A 17,262-nucleotide genomic window follows, 5' to 3' on the forward strand; every position below is an offset into this window, starting at 1 on the left:
GAAATTACTAGTTGATTGTCCGTACATTGGCATGATTGATTTTAAAACCGTTGCGACTCGTAAGGTAGTTTCGTGATAAAAATGACGAACGATGGAGCTAAGCAGCAAACAGCTCTATGAGGCTTGACAAACACGTGGTCGTGTAACCACCGGCACAGTGCACAGTATCTCCATGATACAAATACAGATTTTCTGCCCCCAGATCTTTTGCCTATTTTTTTTCTTAACGTCGGATTGTCCAATTGCGTTGTAAGAACCTGTTGTTTTAAAATTCTGGTGGGGCGCACCTCTTTCATCAGACCTACATAACGCAGATATTTTCTCCCACTCTGTGACTTGCCTCTTCATTTTCTTAATTGTGTCTTTCCAAGAAGAACCACTGAATACCAGCTTGTCAAACTCTTCCTCTATGGTTTTTTGCTTTTTGTGTCTTCCCTAAGAGATCTTTGCTCATCCCAGTGTTGCAAGGATTTCCTCGTGCATGTGACCAGGGAAGTGAAGTACGACACAGTCGTGGCTCTCACATCTAGGTCTACGAGGCGTTTATAGTTCTTGTGTGGTGGAGTAAGGGCTGATGTGCACTTTCTCCGTATGTGGGGATCCAGTAGTTCGGCGCCGTTTGTTGAACAGACTGTTTCCCGTTGAACTGCCTTGGCATAAATAAGGTATCATTTCAGGGGGGTTGGTCTCTTGAAAATAGAAGTTACTCCTTTGGGATATCTTACCTTTCTCCAGTTGTAGGAATTCACCTGTGGGCCACCTGATTCTGGATCCCACCGTGACCCCAGATTTTGCACAGGGACGGTGGGGTGGGGGGGGCGCCTGGCTTCAATTCCTTCAGCCCAGTTTCTTAAATACTGATGACATCTCTGACTCCATCCTCCGCTTTTACTAGAAGCTGGCAAAGATCCCTGCCAGTGGGCTCGGTGTGAATGTGACCAACCAGGACGGCTTCTCCCCACTGCACGTGGCTGCCCTGCACGGTCGGGCGGACCTCGTCCCCCTCCTGTTGAAGCATGGTGCCAACGCAGGTGCCAGAAATGTGAACCACGCCGTCCCGCTCCACCTGGCCTGCCAGAAGGGCCACTTTCAGGTACGGCTTCTGGCTCCTGGGCACAGGCTGCTTGGCGGGAATGCTGCAGGGGGCAGGTTTGGGGGCCGGCCCGGAGGACAGACACGTTTCCTTCCCCCCTGCTCTGGGATTCTGAGAGGCACATGGCAGGATGGCTCAGCAACAGAACACGGAGCTCTGGTGCTTCTGGGTGAGGACCCTCTCCCTTCCCCCGTCCCTCCTCCCCGCCACACCGCCGGCATTCACATCCCAGTGGCACGGAGGCCCATGTTCTGATTCCGACCCCACCAGGAGCTGGCTCTGGTGTGTGGGTGTGGGTCATTGAGGGCTCTGCCTGCGATTAGCACCTTTCACCCCCACAGCCCGTGGTCTGTGTCAGCAGCTTAGTACTTTACAGAGAATGGCCTTATGGAGGAGGTGCAGGAGACCATTGTGAAATGCTTGACTTTTTCAAAGTCCTGTATTTCTTTTTGAGAATTATCTATTTAAAAACAAAAAAAAGTCTCCCTGTGAGCTCTACTCTAAGATTTTAATTTTTTAATTTTTTAAAAAAAGTTCATTTATTTATTTTGAGAGAGAGAGAGAGTACACAAGCGGGGAAGGGGCAGAGAGAGGGAGAGAATCCCAAGCAGGCTCCACACTGTCAGCACAGGGCCTGTTGTGGGGCTCAGTCTCATGGACTGTGAGATCACTCACCCAACTGAGCCACCCCGGGACCCTAGCTCCACTTAAATAAAATAAGCTTTTATTTTTTTAATTATTATTTTTTTAATCATTATTTTTGAAAGAGAGACAGAGACAGAGCACGAGCAGGGGAAAGGCAGAGAGAGAGGGACACACAGAACCCAAAGCAGGCTCCAGGCTCCGCGCTGTCACCACAGAGCCTGACGCGGGGCTTGAACCCATGAACCGTGAGATCACGACCTGATCCTGCGTCAGGCGCTTAACTGACTGAGCCACCCAGGCACCCCTGTAAGCTTTTAAAGGCCAGGAATCAGGGGCACCTGGCTGGCTCATTCAGGGCTGTGAGTTCAAGCCCCATATTGGGTATAGAGCTTACTTAAAAAGATAACAAAAAATAAATAGGGGTGCCCGCCTGGCTCAGTCAGTGGCACTTCCGACTCTTGATCCCGGGGTTGTGAGTTCAAGCTCCATGTTGGGCATGGAGCCTACTTAAAAAAAAAGCATAAAAATAAAGAATAAAAGACAGGAACCACCTCAGGCCTTCCATGTCTCTTGTAGCACCTAGCATAGCACTCCAAACATCAGTTTCCTAATCTGTTAAGACTGGAGTAATAATTCGGCCCTCCATAGGGTGGGCCTAACCATGAAATGGGAAAAATCGCGCCTAGCACATTGCCGGGCAGAGGAGACCCCACTTCCGTTGGTCTGTCCCCTCCCAAGAGTCAGACACGTGTGGGAAGAGCCTTCTAAATACACTTAGAGAAAAGTCCAAAGGATATCAAGTTACAGGATCTCTCTCCACAAATTTAATTACGGTTGAAAAATTTGCCTTCTCTGCGCTAGGTGGTGAAGTATCTCTTGGATTCTAACGCAAAACCCAATAAAAAGGACATAAGTGGAAACACACCGCTCATTTACGCCTGTTCCAACGGCCACCACGAAGTCGCGGCGCTGCTGTTACAGGTGAGCTGCCGATCCCCGGTCCGGGGCGGGCTTCGCATCGCCTGGAGTCTGCGTCACTGTGGTCTGCCCTTCCTTTCGACCGCACCGTCTCTCCTTCCAGCACGGGGCGTCCATTAACGTCTGTAACAACAAGGGCAACACGGCGCTGCACGAGGCTGTGATCGAAAAGCACGTCTTCGTGGTGGAGCTGCTTCTCCTTCACGGGGCATCGGTTCAGGTCTTGAACAAGAGGCAGTGCACAGCTCTAGACTGTGCTGAACAGGTGAGCGGGGGGGCCCCCTCGCAGCTCCCTCTGGGTCCCCTGTGGTTACACCGCACCTGAAATAGCTATAGCCGACCTTGGAATCGCCGTGCTGGGCTGGGTGGCTGTGCCAGAAGATGGCCAGTGTGGTCAGATGTCCGGTCCTTGGTCCCCTGGTCAGGTGTCCGTCCGGTCCTGCCTGGGGAGCTGGGAGTCAGTCCTTCAGGGCTCGCTTTCCATGGGCTGAGTAGAGGTGCTCCCTCAGCAACTGCGGGTGTCGGTGCCCTGGGGTGGCCTGGGCACAAGCCATCACGTGCTCACAGGGAAGTTCGGGGCTCACCCTGCCTGCAGTGGTCTTCACGGCACCATGGAGAAAGTTTGGTCAATTGGCGGTTCTAAGACTCTTTGAGTGGTGCGAGGGGAACTGTGGGGACCAGTTCACCCCTCCTTCCAGTGCCGTGGGTGTTGGCACGGGGCAGTGGTGAGGAAAAGGCTTCCTCTCGTCTCCTAGGAGAAGCAAGCTGTCTATTCCTGTTTTCCTGTTGAATCTTTTCATTTTTGACTCTGGGTAGACAGCCAGTAGGCTGTTAAATGACACTGGTGTCGCATAAAAGTCACTATAAACCCAATGTACTCATGGGCTTATCGTATTAATTTTCAGTGGCATTTCTTAACAGAATTGAAACATTTTATTTTATTTATTATGTATTATTTATTATTTATTTGTTTTTATTTTAGAGAGAGGTAGAGAGAGCAAGAGTGAGCAAGCGGGAGAGGGAGGCAGAGGGAGAGAGAGCCTCCCCAATAGGCTCCACACTCAGTGCGGAGTCTGATGTGGGGTTCATCTCACAACCCTGGGATCATGACCTGAGCCAAAATCAAAATTGGGTCACTCAGCCAACTGAGCCACCCAGGCACCCCTGGAATTGAAATATTTTAAACCTTCAGTTAGCACTCTCTCCGATGATGATAAGGATGAGTGTTTTTTATCTCGTAGTCACTATGTGCTGGGCCATCCATGACCTCATGATAACTGTGCAATAACAGAGCCCGTGATGGGCAACCCAGCGCACGGAGCAGCAGTACCTGGGAGAGGAGGAGCCGGGCTCCGAGCGCTGGGCTGCCCAGAAGCACGAGGCTCTGTGGCGTCACAGTCCCGTCTGTGGCTGCTCCTTGCTTCTCTGTCCAGGCTCACCAATATGGACAGTTACATCAAAAACAAGCAAGAACCTGCTAAGAATGAAAACTGTTCCTGTAACCTTTTCCCTTTCAAATTGTAGAATTCAAAAATAATGGAATTACTTCAGGTGGTACCGAGCTGTGTGGCCATGTCAGGCGATGCTGGCGAGACGGACCACAAGGAGTACGTTACTGTTAAGATCCGGAAAAAATGTGAGAACTTAACATTCTCTCTGTAATTCTCAGCATGGGCCTCTTTGGGAATCCATGAGTAGTTGCTGGTGTTCGTTTAATTTTAAATGTAGAATGTCATCATACCGGTGACTGGGGCAGGGATATGGGCACCAAAGAAATGGACGATACAGCTTAACACGTCGGCTTGTTTTGCTACTGATTTTCTGGCTGATCGGGATGATGCTTCCTACCGAAGTGAGGTGGCCTCTCTCAGCCTCACCTTGAAGGCTCGGGCCTCCCCTCCGCCAGCTGGAGAGGAGGAGCAGCCGCTGGGAAATTCTTTCCTGCCGCCTGTCCCCAATCCAGGCCTTTTTAAAAGCGTTTCCTGGACCTCTGGGGCTGTGTTTCCTGCTAACTTTAAAGGTTTTTTGTTTGTTTGTTTTTAATTTGCACGTATACAGAATTTATTGGTAATTAGAACAATAGTTGCCAATCATGGGTGGGGCTGAAGTAATTTTTTTTTACCGTTGTTATGGTCTAGGTAGGTCCCATGTTCTACTCTTTACTTTTATTTTTTTAAAGATTTTATTTTATTATTTTTTTTAATGTTTATTTTTGAGAGAGACAGAGAGACAGAGACAGAGCATGAGTGGGAGAGGGGGAGGGGGAGAGGGAGACACAGAATCCGAAGCAGGCTCCAGGCTCTGAGCTGTCAGCACAGAGCCTGACGTGGGACTTAAACCCACAAACTGTGAAATCATGACCTGAGACGAAGTCGGATGCTCAACTGACTGAGCCACCCACATGCCTCAGATTTTATTGTTTTTAAAGTAATTTCTGTATCCAACATGGGGCTCAAAGTCACAGCCCTGAGATCAAGATTCACTCGCTGTACTAAGTGAGCCAGCTAGGCGCCCCTCTATTCTTGTTTAAAATTACAGTATAGTTTGTAGTGTAATAATGTGAGTAAGCCCATTTCCATGTCTGGATAATCCTGAGTCTGTCTCACAAAGTGTCCTGTGTGTCAATAAGGATGCATCTTTCTTCTTTTCCATGGGGGCTTACCGGTAATAAACAGATAGCTACTAATATGTCTCTTTAAGCAAATGCAGTGTGTAATTTTCTCAATTTTGTTAAACTAAGAAAATGGAAAGGTTGCATCTGTGCTACAACTTTAAAAATCCTTAAAACTACTTCAGAAGTTCTCAAATGTTTATCCTTTTTTATCTACAGGGAACTCAAAAATGTATGATCTACCAGATGAACCTTTTACAAGACAGTTTTACTTTGTCCACTCAGGTGGTCAGTTTAAGTGAGTATAAAATTTGCGTTGATTTCTGTGCTGTGACCCGACTTTTACTTACAACTAAAGCCAGGTATGTGCCCCTTTGATGGGTTACAGAAAAATCTGCGCTCGTCAAATGCTGCCACCTTGTGGCCAACCAGAGTGTTCGACACCACTGTCCCAAACACTGATGTCACTTTGGTTTGGGTTTCAGGGGAAGGACTTCAAGGGAGATTATGGCGAGGGAGAGAAGTGTCCCTAATTTTGCTGAAGACTGTTTGCGTGAGGTGAGTCATGAAACGCTGGCTTATCATCATATTTCTTTTTTTGTTTTTCATTTATTTTTGAGAGAGAGCTAGCAGGGGAGGCGCAGAGAGAGGGGGAGAGGGAGAATCTAAAGCAGGCTCCACACCATCAGTGCAGAGCCCGACAGGGGGCTGGATCCCACAAACTGTGAGATCATGACCTGAGCCGAGACCAAGAGTCGGACACTTAACTGACTGAGCCACCCAGGCGCCCCTCATCGTATTCTTAAAGCCTGGCTTTTCCAAAACGAACCCGCGGTGAACACGTTTCTCATGTCATGATCCCCTTCTTTTCTAGAGTCAGTAACAACTAAGATGAGTTCGTTAGCGGCACAGCCAAGGGCACAGACTTCGTTTACTGAGAAAGGAGAGCGAGGGGACAGTGGGAACAGGGGTGGGCGCGGAGAGCCCCTGCAGCTTGTGGCGTGTGTGCTCAGTGAGATAGCTCAGGTTACGCCATCTAGGATTCACTAGCGTGTGAATCACCGATGTCAGGAAGAAACCAAATTTGTGTCCGGATGGGTTCAACAAAAGCCTTCTCCGAATACGGTCGGAAGCTGCTCACGTGGACAGATCCGCGTGTGGCCGCCTTCCGACAGCCTGTTCACTCACTCAGTTACAAAAGGGAGGCTGCTTTGGGTGCGGTGGTGCAATGGTGCCTCTTCCCAGAAACCCGACTTTCCTGCCTGCTCCTGGCAGTATGACTGTGGATGGGTACACTTGCCGGCACGTGCGGTGGCACAGGCTTGTCGAAGCACGTCTGCGCAGGCGCTAAGTCTTTGCTTTAGAGAACTGAAGTGATTTTTGTCAACCTGGCTGATTTCAGCCTCCGACGCAATCTTCCGTGACTTGCTGACGGACCGTCCCGCCGCTGCGTGGGAAACCCACAGACTGAAATCTGCTTGGGTTCAGTCGGGTGCCAGCTCTTCCCCTGTGAGCGACGGGGACTTAGGCAGGTTGCTTCCACTTGCTGACCCTGTGCCTCAGCCATGCACGGTGTAGCCATCAGGGCGTACTTGTTATAAAGATTAGATGTGAGATCAGGTAGAGCCCTGACGTTGCGTCTGACACACAGAGTATCAGTGGCACCCATGCTGTCCCACAGGGATGTCAGAGCTGAAGTTATGCCCAGAGAGTAGCGAGCACGTTGGGTGACACACAGAAGCACCCAAGGACGCCGTTCTTGTGTGGTTCTTGTTTTACACGCAGTGTGAACGAACTGCTTGAATTGTACCGTTTCTTCAGCCAGGGAGGCAAAAGGTTACACGGGAGCAGAACAGCCTGCCAGACCAGGGCGGACCTGAGACTGCGGGCAGAGGAAGCAGCAGTCAGCCCGAGAGGCCCGGGCTGAAACAAAGCGTTCCTGCGAGCCGGCGGATGCTGCGCAGACACACCGTCGAGGACACGGTCGCAGCTAAGAGCCCTGGGACTGCCGGAGACCCAGCTGCTCCCCGAGAGGCTACTATTACTTCCCAGTCTTAACAGTGGTAAGCGGTTGTTAAGTCGGCTGCCAGGAGGTGAGTCCTCAACAAGAAGGTGCCGAGCAGGAACCCAGCTGAGAACTGACCTGTACTTTGCGTTTGGGTTGAGAGTAAGGCAGAAATTTCCTGAAAGCTTTTCTGTGGCCGAGGGAAAGAATGCAACAAAGAAAACCACCACCATCTCTCTCCTCTTCGGAGCTCATGAATGCACTGGAAAAGGAATACACACAGTTTCCAGTGGTGTCCCGATCCCCGAGACCGGGTGTGGGCTTCTTCTGAAGCAGCAGGCCACCTGGCTGCAGAGATGGCTTTCATCACCGGGTTCTGTCCTCCCACCGCAAGGTGCTAACCTCTGCCGTGTGTACAGATTAGCAAACCACCGGCTAAAGAACCCCGCCCTCTGGGATAGGCTGCGGAGAAGCAGCGTGGGCTCCAGGGCGCCGTGGAGGCCGGCCGGGCGGACAGGACGCGCTGGCCTGGAGAGGAGAGGGCCTGGAAAATATTCCTTTGCAAAGCAGCACTCGAGCCCAAAGATGTTCCCGTGCCAGTGTGGCGTTCATTTTAGTGAAAAGGACATTTATGACCTGTTCTGCACTATGTATGTGGGGAAGGTTGGGTGTAATTTTTCTTCCAACAAAGTAAGTACAGGTGTTTGATCACCGCACATACGCACCCGTATCAGTGTCTCTCGAAACCTCCCCTCCCGTTAAAAACCTCCCTTGGATGTCACACCTGCCGGATGGTTCCTGAGCTAGAGAGATTTGGCACATCTTTCCTTAGTCTTTTGATTCAGATTCAAAACTTACAGCACAAACCAGGTCAGAGTTACTTTCGGTTAGAATTTATTGCCATTTATTCCTTTTTATAAATTTCTATAGATTATACTTATTTTTTTATGTTACTAATTGGCCTACAGCTGCAAACATGGGTTTGTCCTGAGTACATTTTCAAATAACTTTGTAATAGGGACATGGTTTTGTGCATGTTCTTGGAAATACTTGTGTATGTATAGAAGGGAGGGACTGATTATTTTTCTACAAAGTAATTTATGATTTCTAATTTTCTAATGTGCCTTGGATCTGTGCCAAATGATGGGAAAGAAAACAGTAAACTCTATGATTCTTGAGCGTGTCATGGTACACTTCTTTAGTTGGTATTTTGCTCTGGAGAGATGTGTGTTTGTCTTGCTCTCCGCTATAAACGTGTGCTTTGTGTATGGAAAGATCTTCCCCCATTGGATGGATACACACTTCTCACTGAAATATGTAAACCGGATCATTCAAAGCAGACCCTCACCCATTCGCCTCCCTAGGACTGACTGAGGCTAGCAGGTGCAATGCCCAGAAAAAGGTTTTAATTTTTTAAAAAACCAGAAGTGAATGCAATATAGCTTTTTAGCCCAAACAGGAAATATGCCCTGTTGCTTTGCAAATTTCTTTATTCAGGTTTATTTTTCCTCCTTTTCCACAGTATTAAACAAAACGACCTCACTGACGTAAGTCGCGGTCTGCTGCCCTCCTAATTAAGAAATCGTGTCCTGTGCAGTTTGTCAGCCAAGCTGCAAATACACGCATTTGATATCCCCATTTTTTGGGTGGTACGATAGAATTTTGAAAACTATTTAATTCTAACAGTCGCCCCGACTGGTAGAATTGTCAAATGTTGAAATAGGTTCAGAGAAAGAAGGGTGATTTGCTGGCACTATCAGATCTGGGGTCACAGCCTGCTTGGTGCTGTCATCTGAACTGGCAGTTTCCAGTGAGGTGTGTCTTCTGGAGATGTAAGTACCTTGAATGAGATGGTCGATTTTAGGGGAGAAGCTTCTTCCTGAGCTACTCTGCGATTAGCAGGGTGAGCTGTCTGAAGTGACTACCTCAATTATTTTTTAAAACACTTGTTTTTCTCCAATTCTTTCCCACTTAAAACTTCATTTGACCACTCAGAAATTGGTAATGCCCAAATTTCTATACTGTGTGAGAATGCTTTGAATTCAGAGTATTGTCAATTAAATTAGAAAGCTTAGAATAACCACGCCCCATTTCCTAGGCTGCCTTGCAGAACTTTTATCCTTGTGTACAGAACGACTTTCCATCCTCAAGTGTCCTTGGAGGACAGGACAGATGCCGTCAGGACAGTGGTTATTCTGTAGGAGGAAGCATGTAACAAAACTTGCAGAGAATCATCTAGTCTCCTTCCAGCATTTTTATGTAAATAAGACCTAAAGCAAAGTTTACCTATAACTGGGATGTGCTTTTTTCTCCCCCCCAAAATCCCTGAGCAAAACTTATATTTGACTAATTGTTCCTTTTTAAAAATTTTGATGTTAAAAGTTCTACTCATTAGTTTGTTTATTCAGGAATGCTAGATGCTCCAACATGGACTTTATTGGCCACAGTTCCAAATTTCAAGTTCCCAAATGAGTAACATCTCAAATACACAGTTTAGATATAGATCAGCAGTATGCTCATTAGAGAGACTGGGATTCTAAACCATTTTTCCTGTTACTTTCCTGTCACCGATCCTATTCCCTTCATATTAAACGTAATGAACTTACTCCTGGGCTGAGGCCTCTAAAAGGTTACACCAAACAGCTCACTTGAGAAGTAAATTTATGAGTAAAGGTTTCAAAATCTAGTGGGAGGAAAGCACAATAGATGACATGTGCTTTAAATTACCTGCAATTTTATCGGTGAAGAACTCCCAACAATTCTACCAAAATGTTTAACTGCTAAAGTTAGAAGGCACTTACTTTGTTTCCAACATGTTGGTTATCGTTCCAGTATTACTATCAGTGTCTCCTAGTTATTTTGGTAATTTTCTGCAATGCAAGTACCACTGTCTTGGATTGGAGTAATATTTGTTAAGATAATATAGTCTCAGTGCCTTTGAAAAGCAGGTTATAAATGAAACCAAAGCAAGGAATTTCCTTACCTTAAACATACAGATTATCTTCAGGAAGAAAAATAGTGTACCTGCTTTCAGAACCTAGATTTTGGAAATATTAGATGTTAAACATTAAAAGTTGATTCCTCTCAATCCATGGGTTTTAACTACCATGTTACTGGATGCTATTTCCTTCTTACTGAAAAGTAAGCCAGCGTCTATTTCTGCAAAGGCCATTTTCCTAACACTAATGTCACAGTTACAAAGAATATATTCATGCTGCTACACGTTTATAAACTTTTGGTATGAAAGAAAAAATGCCAAACACAGATCTGTTCATTCGGCTATGGTACAAAAAAAACTTTGCCCAAATTGTTTTATTTTGCATAACAAGTTTATTTTTTTAAAAGGCATATAGACAATAAACAAAGTAAACAATCAGATCTTTACTTCCACCAAGTGTTATCTGTCCTAGAACTGTTCCATTAAGTTCCAGTCTCTAAACATCTTAAACTCAATAATCATCCTCTTCATCAGAGTCCATGACTTTTCTTCTGTTGAACTGGGGGGAAAGTAAAGGAGTGTCATAACAGGTTTAATAAAGCAGAACTCAGACTTTCTGACAAGAACAAGGTCTACTACTACAAGACATTAGACCTTTGAAACAACTTAGGGTGTTGTATCAACTGGGGTGGGGGGAACAGAAGAGCCTTAATAATAAGACCCCTCAACAAGTGCAGCCTTTCTCCCCCAATTTTCACCTGTTACAAATGGAAAATGTTTATGGGCTGAAACATGTTTTGATACAGCAGATAAATACAGGATATTTAACACTTATCATTAAAATCTTTTTCTTTTGCCATGGGCATTTGGGGAAACTTACTTTAACTGTGGTTTTCTTTTCTGTTTGTTGGCTTACTTTTTCAAGGATTTCTATTAAACCTTGTTCTGATACCTAGGATAACCAGAAAGAAAAACAGTACTTTTTTTAAACAAAGAGTTTATACCTCAGCAGACTGAATGGTTTTCATCTTTCTGGGGGCACGGGGGCAGAGGTCAAGAGGCAAGGAAGGAGAGGCAAGACAGGAGGTTCTAACTACTGGTTTAAGTTCCAAATCAATTTTGCTCTGCTAGCCTCATTTGAGGAGAGGGGAAGGTATCCATTGATTAGCTCTCTCAGGAAAATTCCACGTTAAGAGTACTTAAGAACACCTTTAGCACCACTAACAGACAATGACAACCACCTACACCTGTGTTGGAGACACACAGCCTCTGCTCTCGAAGAGCTTAAAGGAAGGAGAGAAGTCACTCAAAATAGATGAACAGTCATTGTCTCTTCCACACACGCTCTTAGTGTAAGGGGTTCAAGCACAGGCCTGAGCCCCGCAGGCTATGGAGGCCAACAGCCAGCTTCCAGTGCAGGTGGGGCTCATCTTGAAGGAAGGATCTTGAAGGAAGGTCACGCTCACCAGAGCTCATCAGGGCATCACAGCCCCAGGAATAACCAGGAATTTCAGCACCTCCTCCTTTGCAAAACACACTTAACTTCTACGTACATGGGTAGTATTTTATTTGGTATCATTGACAAACCTGTTTCCAGTGTAGAAGCAATTAGATGCTGACCCTAATAGTCCCTGGATCACACACACACATCAAGGTTCCATAGCAACATCAAAGAGGAAAGCAGCAGAGGATTTTAGAGGAAAGGCAATTAGTTATCTTTTAGGATTTATGGTAGACACAAGTATTCTTGCCTTTATAAATTGCTTCACTGAAATAGTCAACAAGAACTTCTGAACCAGAAGATAAAACTGACCTTTTGAAAATACGTTTTGATGAAGTCAATAACAACAGGTAAAATGGCCTCAAGACAGTCCAAGCTTACCTTCCCACTTAGTTGCCCATATCTTGCCATCTGTATGAGGTAATTCTCTACTGCTTTAGTTTTTTTCAGGCTTTACAAGTGCTAAGTTACTTACTAAAAAGAAAAAGAAGGAGTCAAAACTAAATGCACACTTAGAGAACTTAAAACTATTCACACACACCAACATTTCCAAAGCACTTCACAGACCTGTGTTTTGAGACTAGCAAAGTAGGCAGGTACGGCAGATTGTACAACAGCCCGTCTTAAAAATGAGGAAACTCAAGTGCAGCCATGTCGAGCTCAGTCAACACCACACAGAGGTAGTGGGAGAGCCAAGATTCAACTTGGGTCCTCAGATTCTAAGCCTGAGGTCTTCTGTTTTTATTATTATTATTTTTTAATGATTTCCACTTAAATGGAAAGCAATTTCTGTATGACCACACATATATAATTGTTGATCCATCTAAGAAACCTGCCTCTTCTAAGCCGGGCTTCAAGTTACAATACAAAACATACTAGCTCATTTGGATTGGCTTATTAGTTTTTTCTATATGTTTTGGAATTTACTGTGAAAAATTATGAACATACACTAAAACAGAGACAATAAACCTCCCAAATCCCCATCACCCACATAAACTACCAGCAACATTTTGTGATTGACTCGATTAAAGAGTGGTTTCCTATAAACTTGACCTACAATGCACTTGGAGATCATCTCTTTGGTAAGCGAGAACTGAGCTGGTATTTTTAGCAACGGTTTAATTACATTTCTTTAGGTTTATTAACTTCACATTTCTTACAACTTTATCTGCATCACGTTTTTATGTTAAATATTTAACCCAGAGACAGCAACGATATCCTAGATCCCTTGCCCTATTCCAGTAGCTCAGGTCCATTTTATGGAAATAAGTTAGAGGAAACTAAAGATGCTTACGGCGGGCCCGGGCTGACTGATCCAGGACTTGGGCTAAGATACTGTTTCTCATTTCTGCTTCCCTACGACACAAACAGATCAGCACAATTAGAACCATGCTGTCAGCATTCCTACTGAACACACAACTCCCGTGTTTCCCAAGATGGAAGCCTGCCGCACACACAGACTGCGCTATGGCAGGCGCCGCGCGGGCAGCAGTTCCCATACTCAAGTAGGAGTCCAGGCCCGCCCTCAAAAGTTAGCTTTATTTTATGTGGGTACTAGCCTACCAGGTTTAAAGGTAAAACTTTAGATTTTCATAATTCAGGGTGGAGTTTTAGTTCCGCCACTATTACCAACATACATAAAGTACCCAGTGTGTGAGAGGTTCTAGAAATTGGTAGTTAAGATTCCAGGCAATTAAAGGACCAAATGATTAATCTGTGATTTTTCTCAGAGATGAAGCTGAGACCTAGGAAGGCTATGTTATGGGGACACAGGTAAACCTGGCCAAGCTGGAACCAGACCCCATGGTTCAAGACTCTCAGTTCTGCTTTTTGAGTGGGGAGGGGGAGTGAAATTATAACCTTGCAACCATCCTTGCATCTTTCTACCGATTCAAGTGGGAACTAGTTCTCAGGACAGTGGTTTCGAACTTTTATTTAAGCAGCAAAAAAAAAAATGTTTTTCCCAAATGAAATCCTTTAGGGAACTTACTACACAACACAGACAAAAGCAGATCCTCCGGCTGAATCAGAAGGGGAGCTGGGGCTGGTTGTGCCTACGGGCCACCCCCAGCTGAGGTGGCTAAGCACACGGCGGTGCACAGCCCACCTCCACAGGCCATTTCCTTATTGCCCCTGAGTACTTCAACCCTGTTATTTACTGTGACTAGATTTCACTGAATCAAAGAATGCCATCAATTGTAAGATGCGCCATAGTTTATGTACCTCCAAGAACAAAATGGGCGAGTCTAATAAGAGATCCCTACTCAAAGCTGGGTATCAAAGAGTAACACCCACAGTACAAGGTAAACAAAAAATAAACCTGCCATGCAGAAAGGGACAGAAAGGATGCATGCCATCAGCCTTGGTCCCGAGTGAAGGAAGAAAAAAGTTCCTGTCAGAGTCTGAACTTCAAGCTTTAGTCTTACAGGTTTTCTGTCTGAATTTACACTGCTTGGGGGTGAGTGAAATCTCAAGCACAGAATTTTTTTTAAGTTTATTTATTTTGAGAGAGAGGTAGAGAGTAGGGGAGGGTCGAGGAGGGGCAGAAAGAGAGAATCCCAAGCAGGCTCCACACTGCTAGTGCGGAGCATGACAAGGGGCTCGAACCCTCAAACCACGAGATCATGACCTGAGAAAAATCAAGAGTCAGACGGTCAACTGACTGAGCCACCCAGATGCCCCTCAAGCACAGAATTTAATTTTAAAAGGTCTCAGGTTAGAAATGTACCCAAGTTATGGCAGAAGCAAAAATAAATCCTCTCTGGAAGAATCCAGGACAAGAGTGATCCATTATGAGACAGATCTAATCTCTGTTAAATGTGAAAAAATACATGTCTTACAATCAATGAAATTCATGTCGTAGTTTTATTTTCTTCTCAGCACCATTCTTCTCCCACTAATAAGCCCCAGAGGGACGGAACCTTTTCTGCCTTGCCGATTTCTCTAGACCCAGCACAGTGCCTGATTCGGACCTGGTGCTCAATAAATACTTGCTGAATGAATGAATGAGTTAAATGGCAGCATGATGGGGAGAGGGGAAAATGCTGTTCAACAGGTACGGAGTTTCCGTCTTGCAAGATGAAAAGGTTCTAGAGATCTGTTGCATAATAATAACACTACAGTAAACACGAATGAGCTGCACACTTAAAAATATTTACTACGGTAAATTTTATGCGTGTGTGTGTGTGTCTAAATCACCGTTAGGAAAAAAAGGTAGCATGGTGAAGTAACTGGGTGTTCATTCACTGAATCTGCTATGTGTGAGGTGCCCAGCCACGTGCTGGGATAAAATAAGAGGAGTTTAACAGTTAATGTGCAGAGAAATTTATTAAATGTGAAGCACTGTACCTACCTAATCCTTACAACATCCTCATGAGGTAGCCCTATTATTAGGCTCATTTTTTTTTTTTTCAACGTTTATTTATTTTTTTCTGGGACAGAGAGAGACAGAGCATGAACGGGGGAGGGGCAGAGAGAGAGGGAGACACAGAATCGGAAACAGGCTCCAGGCTCTGAACCATCAGCCCAGAGCCCGACGCGGGGCTCGAACTCACGGACCGCGAGATCGTGACCTGGCTGAAGTCGGACGCTTAGCCGACTGCGCCACCCAGGCGCCCCTAGGCTCATTTTCAAGGTAATCACAGTTTAGCAGAGAAGCAACATCAACCAGCAATTACAAGGGAAGTATGCGGAGTTCCATACACCTTTCTTTAATTAGCAAATTAATAACGAAAATACCCTGATTATTTATGGGAAAATCTCTATGCCAGGAAAAACTTTAAGATGGACACATCTATTAAATAACTAAACTAGGGGTGCCTGGGCTGGCTCAGCTGGAAGAGCATGTGGCTTTTTTTCTTTTAAACGTTTATTTTTGAGAAAGAGAACCGGAGCACAAATGGGGAAGGGGCAGAGAGAGACGGCAACAGATCTGAAGCGCGCTCCTGCTGACAGAACCCCGGAGTCCGGAGTCAAGTCAGATGCTCAGAGACTGAGCCACCCAGGCGCCCCAGGGCATGCAACTCTAGATCTCAGGTTTTGAGTGTGAGCCCCACCATGGGTATAGTGATTACTTAAAAAAAAATAATAATAATATAATAACTAAATTTTAAAAACCATTTGGTGGTTTTTTACCATTTTGAACCATCCTTCAAAAAGTTCAGAATTCCAGCCCATACCTGTGCTTTGCTTCCTGTTGTGCTGCATCGCCAGGATCCTGGGGGGGGGTAAAAATTGTATCTTTTAGTCAATTTCACTTAAGAAGAAAGTAGGAACTACTTTCTTGTTTCTGATACCTAATAGGCTCCAGCAGTGGTAAGAATCAAATTATCACCAAATAACTACAAGCTGGGCCTCACAGAAATCAATAGGATAGTTTCCACTTACTACAATGTTTTGACAAGCTTCTAAATTCACAATCTAGTAGAATGTTTTAAACACAAACAACCATGAGGGAGGGGAGTCCCTGTTCTACGAAACCGGAGTTTAAGAGGTCATAATAATATTTGCTTCGGTATTGGGGACGCGGATTCAAAGGGCGCTTCCTTGGGGACCTTCCCGCTCCAGCCCTATCACGGTGGTCCCTTGGCAGTCTTTAACTTGAGCACTTTATCTACGGGATTAGTGTTGGGCGCGTGGCTCCTCCCCGGGACCCGCAACTCCGCCAGAGAGGATGTTCCCCACTGTACCCGCAGCACCTCGCACACAGCAGACCCTCAAACAATGTCGACTACTTGGGTCGGAACACCCTAATTTTAGGAAATAATTCGGCCAGAAAGCTAAGGGGACGGAGAGAACCGAGGAGCTGAGCACTTTGTCCTGGAGAGACGCCGGCCCGGCGAGGCCCAGCGCCTGCCCGCCCGGGGGCCGCACGCGGTCGGCCTCCGCGGCCCAGCGCCCACGCGCCCGGAGAGGGGCCCAGGCCGGCCTCGGGGGCCAGCGACGGGGTCCTGGGCCCGCGCGGGGCGAGCTCCAGCCGCGGTGCCTGAACCTCCGCCTGGGGCCGCACCCTCCACCCCGGGCGAGGGCGGTGCCCGCCAGGAACGGGCCGGGCGGGGGCGCTCACCCCGTGCTTCGCCTGCAGCTCCGCCAGCCTCTGCTTCCTCAGCGCCTCCAGCTCCTCCTCCGCCATGGTGCGGCGGTTCTGAGTCCAGCAACCGCAGCCAAGCTCCGAGGACTCTCCAGCGGCGCCCGGGCGCGAGGGCGACCCTCCCCACTGCGCAGGCGCCCGCAGCGCCCAGGCATCACCAATCCAGCCCGGAGCCGCGCCGCCAGTCGCAGCCAGGGCGCCGGGAGAGGCCCGATTGCTCGATCGCAGGCGGTAGGGTGCCCCGCGGCGTTTGGGCATAACCCCACGCAAGTCTTCGCGAATCCCACCTCCCCGCCCACGCTGGACGCGCTGCTCAGGCGAGCGCGGCGGGCTGTGACCGCACTGCCAGAGGAAAAGGATAGTAGTCTACAAAACGGCAGTCATCAACAAGCATAATAATAG

The 17,262-nt window shown here is 46.8% G+C and overlaps 2 protein-coding genes across 8 annotated transcripts in view; one reads left to right on the forward strand and one right to left on the reverse strand.

Moving 5' to 3' along the window:
- The window catches only part of ANKRD27 (ankyrin repeat domain 27), a 52,127-nt gene extending 43,619 nt beyond the window's left edge, over positions 1 to 8,508 (forward strand). For 3 of the 7 annotated variants that reach the window (XM_045442561.1, XM_045442566.1, XM_045442567.1), the window contains 7 exons: positions 896 to 1,093; positions 2,600 to 2,719; positions 2,820 to 2,981; positions 4,241 to 4,352; positions 5,547 to 5,625; positions 5,813 to 5,885; positions 7,149 to 8,508. In XM_045442561.1, the coding sequence (XP_045298517.1) occupies positions 896 to 1,093; positions 2,600 to 2,719; positions 2,820 to 2,981; positions 4,241 to 4,352; positions 5,547 to 5,625; positions 5,813 to 5,885; positions 7,149 to 7,385 (981 nt within the window). In that variant the 3' untranslated portion in view covers positions 7,386 to 8,508. Of the gene's footprint in view, positions 1 to 895; positions 1,094 to 2,599; positions 2,720 to 2,819; positions 2,982 to 4,240; positions 4,353 to 5,546; positions 5,626 to 5,812; positions 5,886 to 6,519 lie in introns of all 7 variants that reach the window. The other 4 variants (XM_045442563.1, XM_045442565.1, XM_045442562.1 and 1 more) reach the window with 4 other exon arrangements.
- Positions 8,509 to 10,645: 2,137 nt separating this feature from the next.
- Positions 10,646 to 17,009, reverse strand: PDCD5 (programmed cell death 5). Its single transcript, XM_045442569.1, is given in 7 exon segments — positions 10,646 to 10,829; positions 11,151 to 11,222; positions 12,153 to 12,215; positions 12,217 to 12,245; positions 13,066 to 13,127; positions 15,950 to 15,987; positions 16,837 to 17,009. Coding segments are annotated over 7 exon segments (378 nt in total). The 5' UTR covers positions 16,903 to 17,009; the 3' UTR covers positions 10,646 to 10,781.
- Between the last annotated feature and the right edge of the window lie 253 nt (positions 17,010 to 17,262).

The sequence above is a fragment of the Leopardus geoffroyi genome, chromosome E2 (assembly GCF_018350155.1).
Source record: "Leopardus geoffroyi isolate Oge1 chromosome E2, O.geoffroyi_Oge1_pat1.0, whole genome shotgun sequence".
NCBI lineage: Eukaryota > Metazoa > Chordata > Mammalia > Carnivora > Felidae > Leopardus > Leopardus geoffroyi.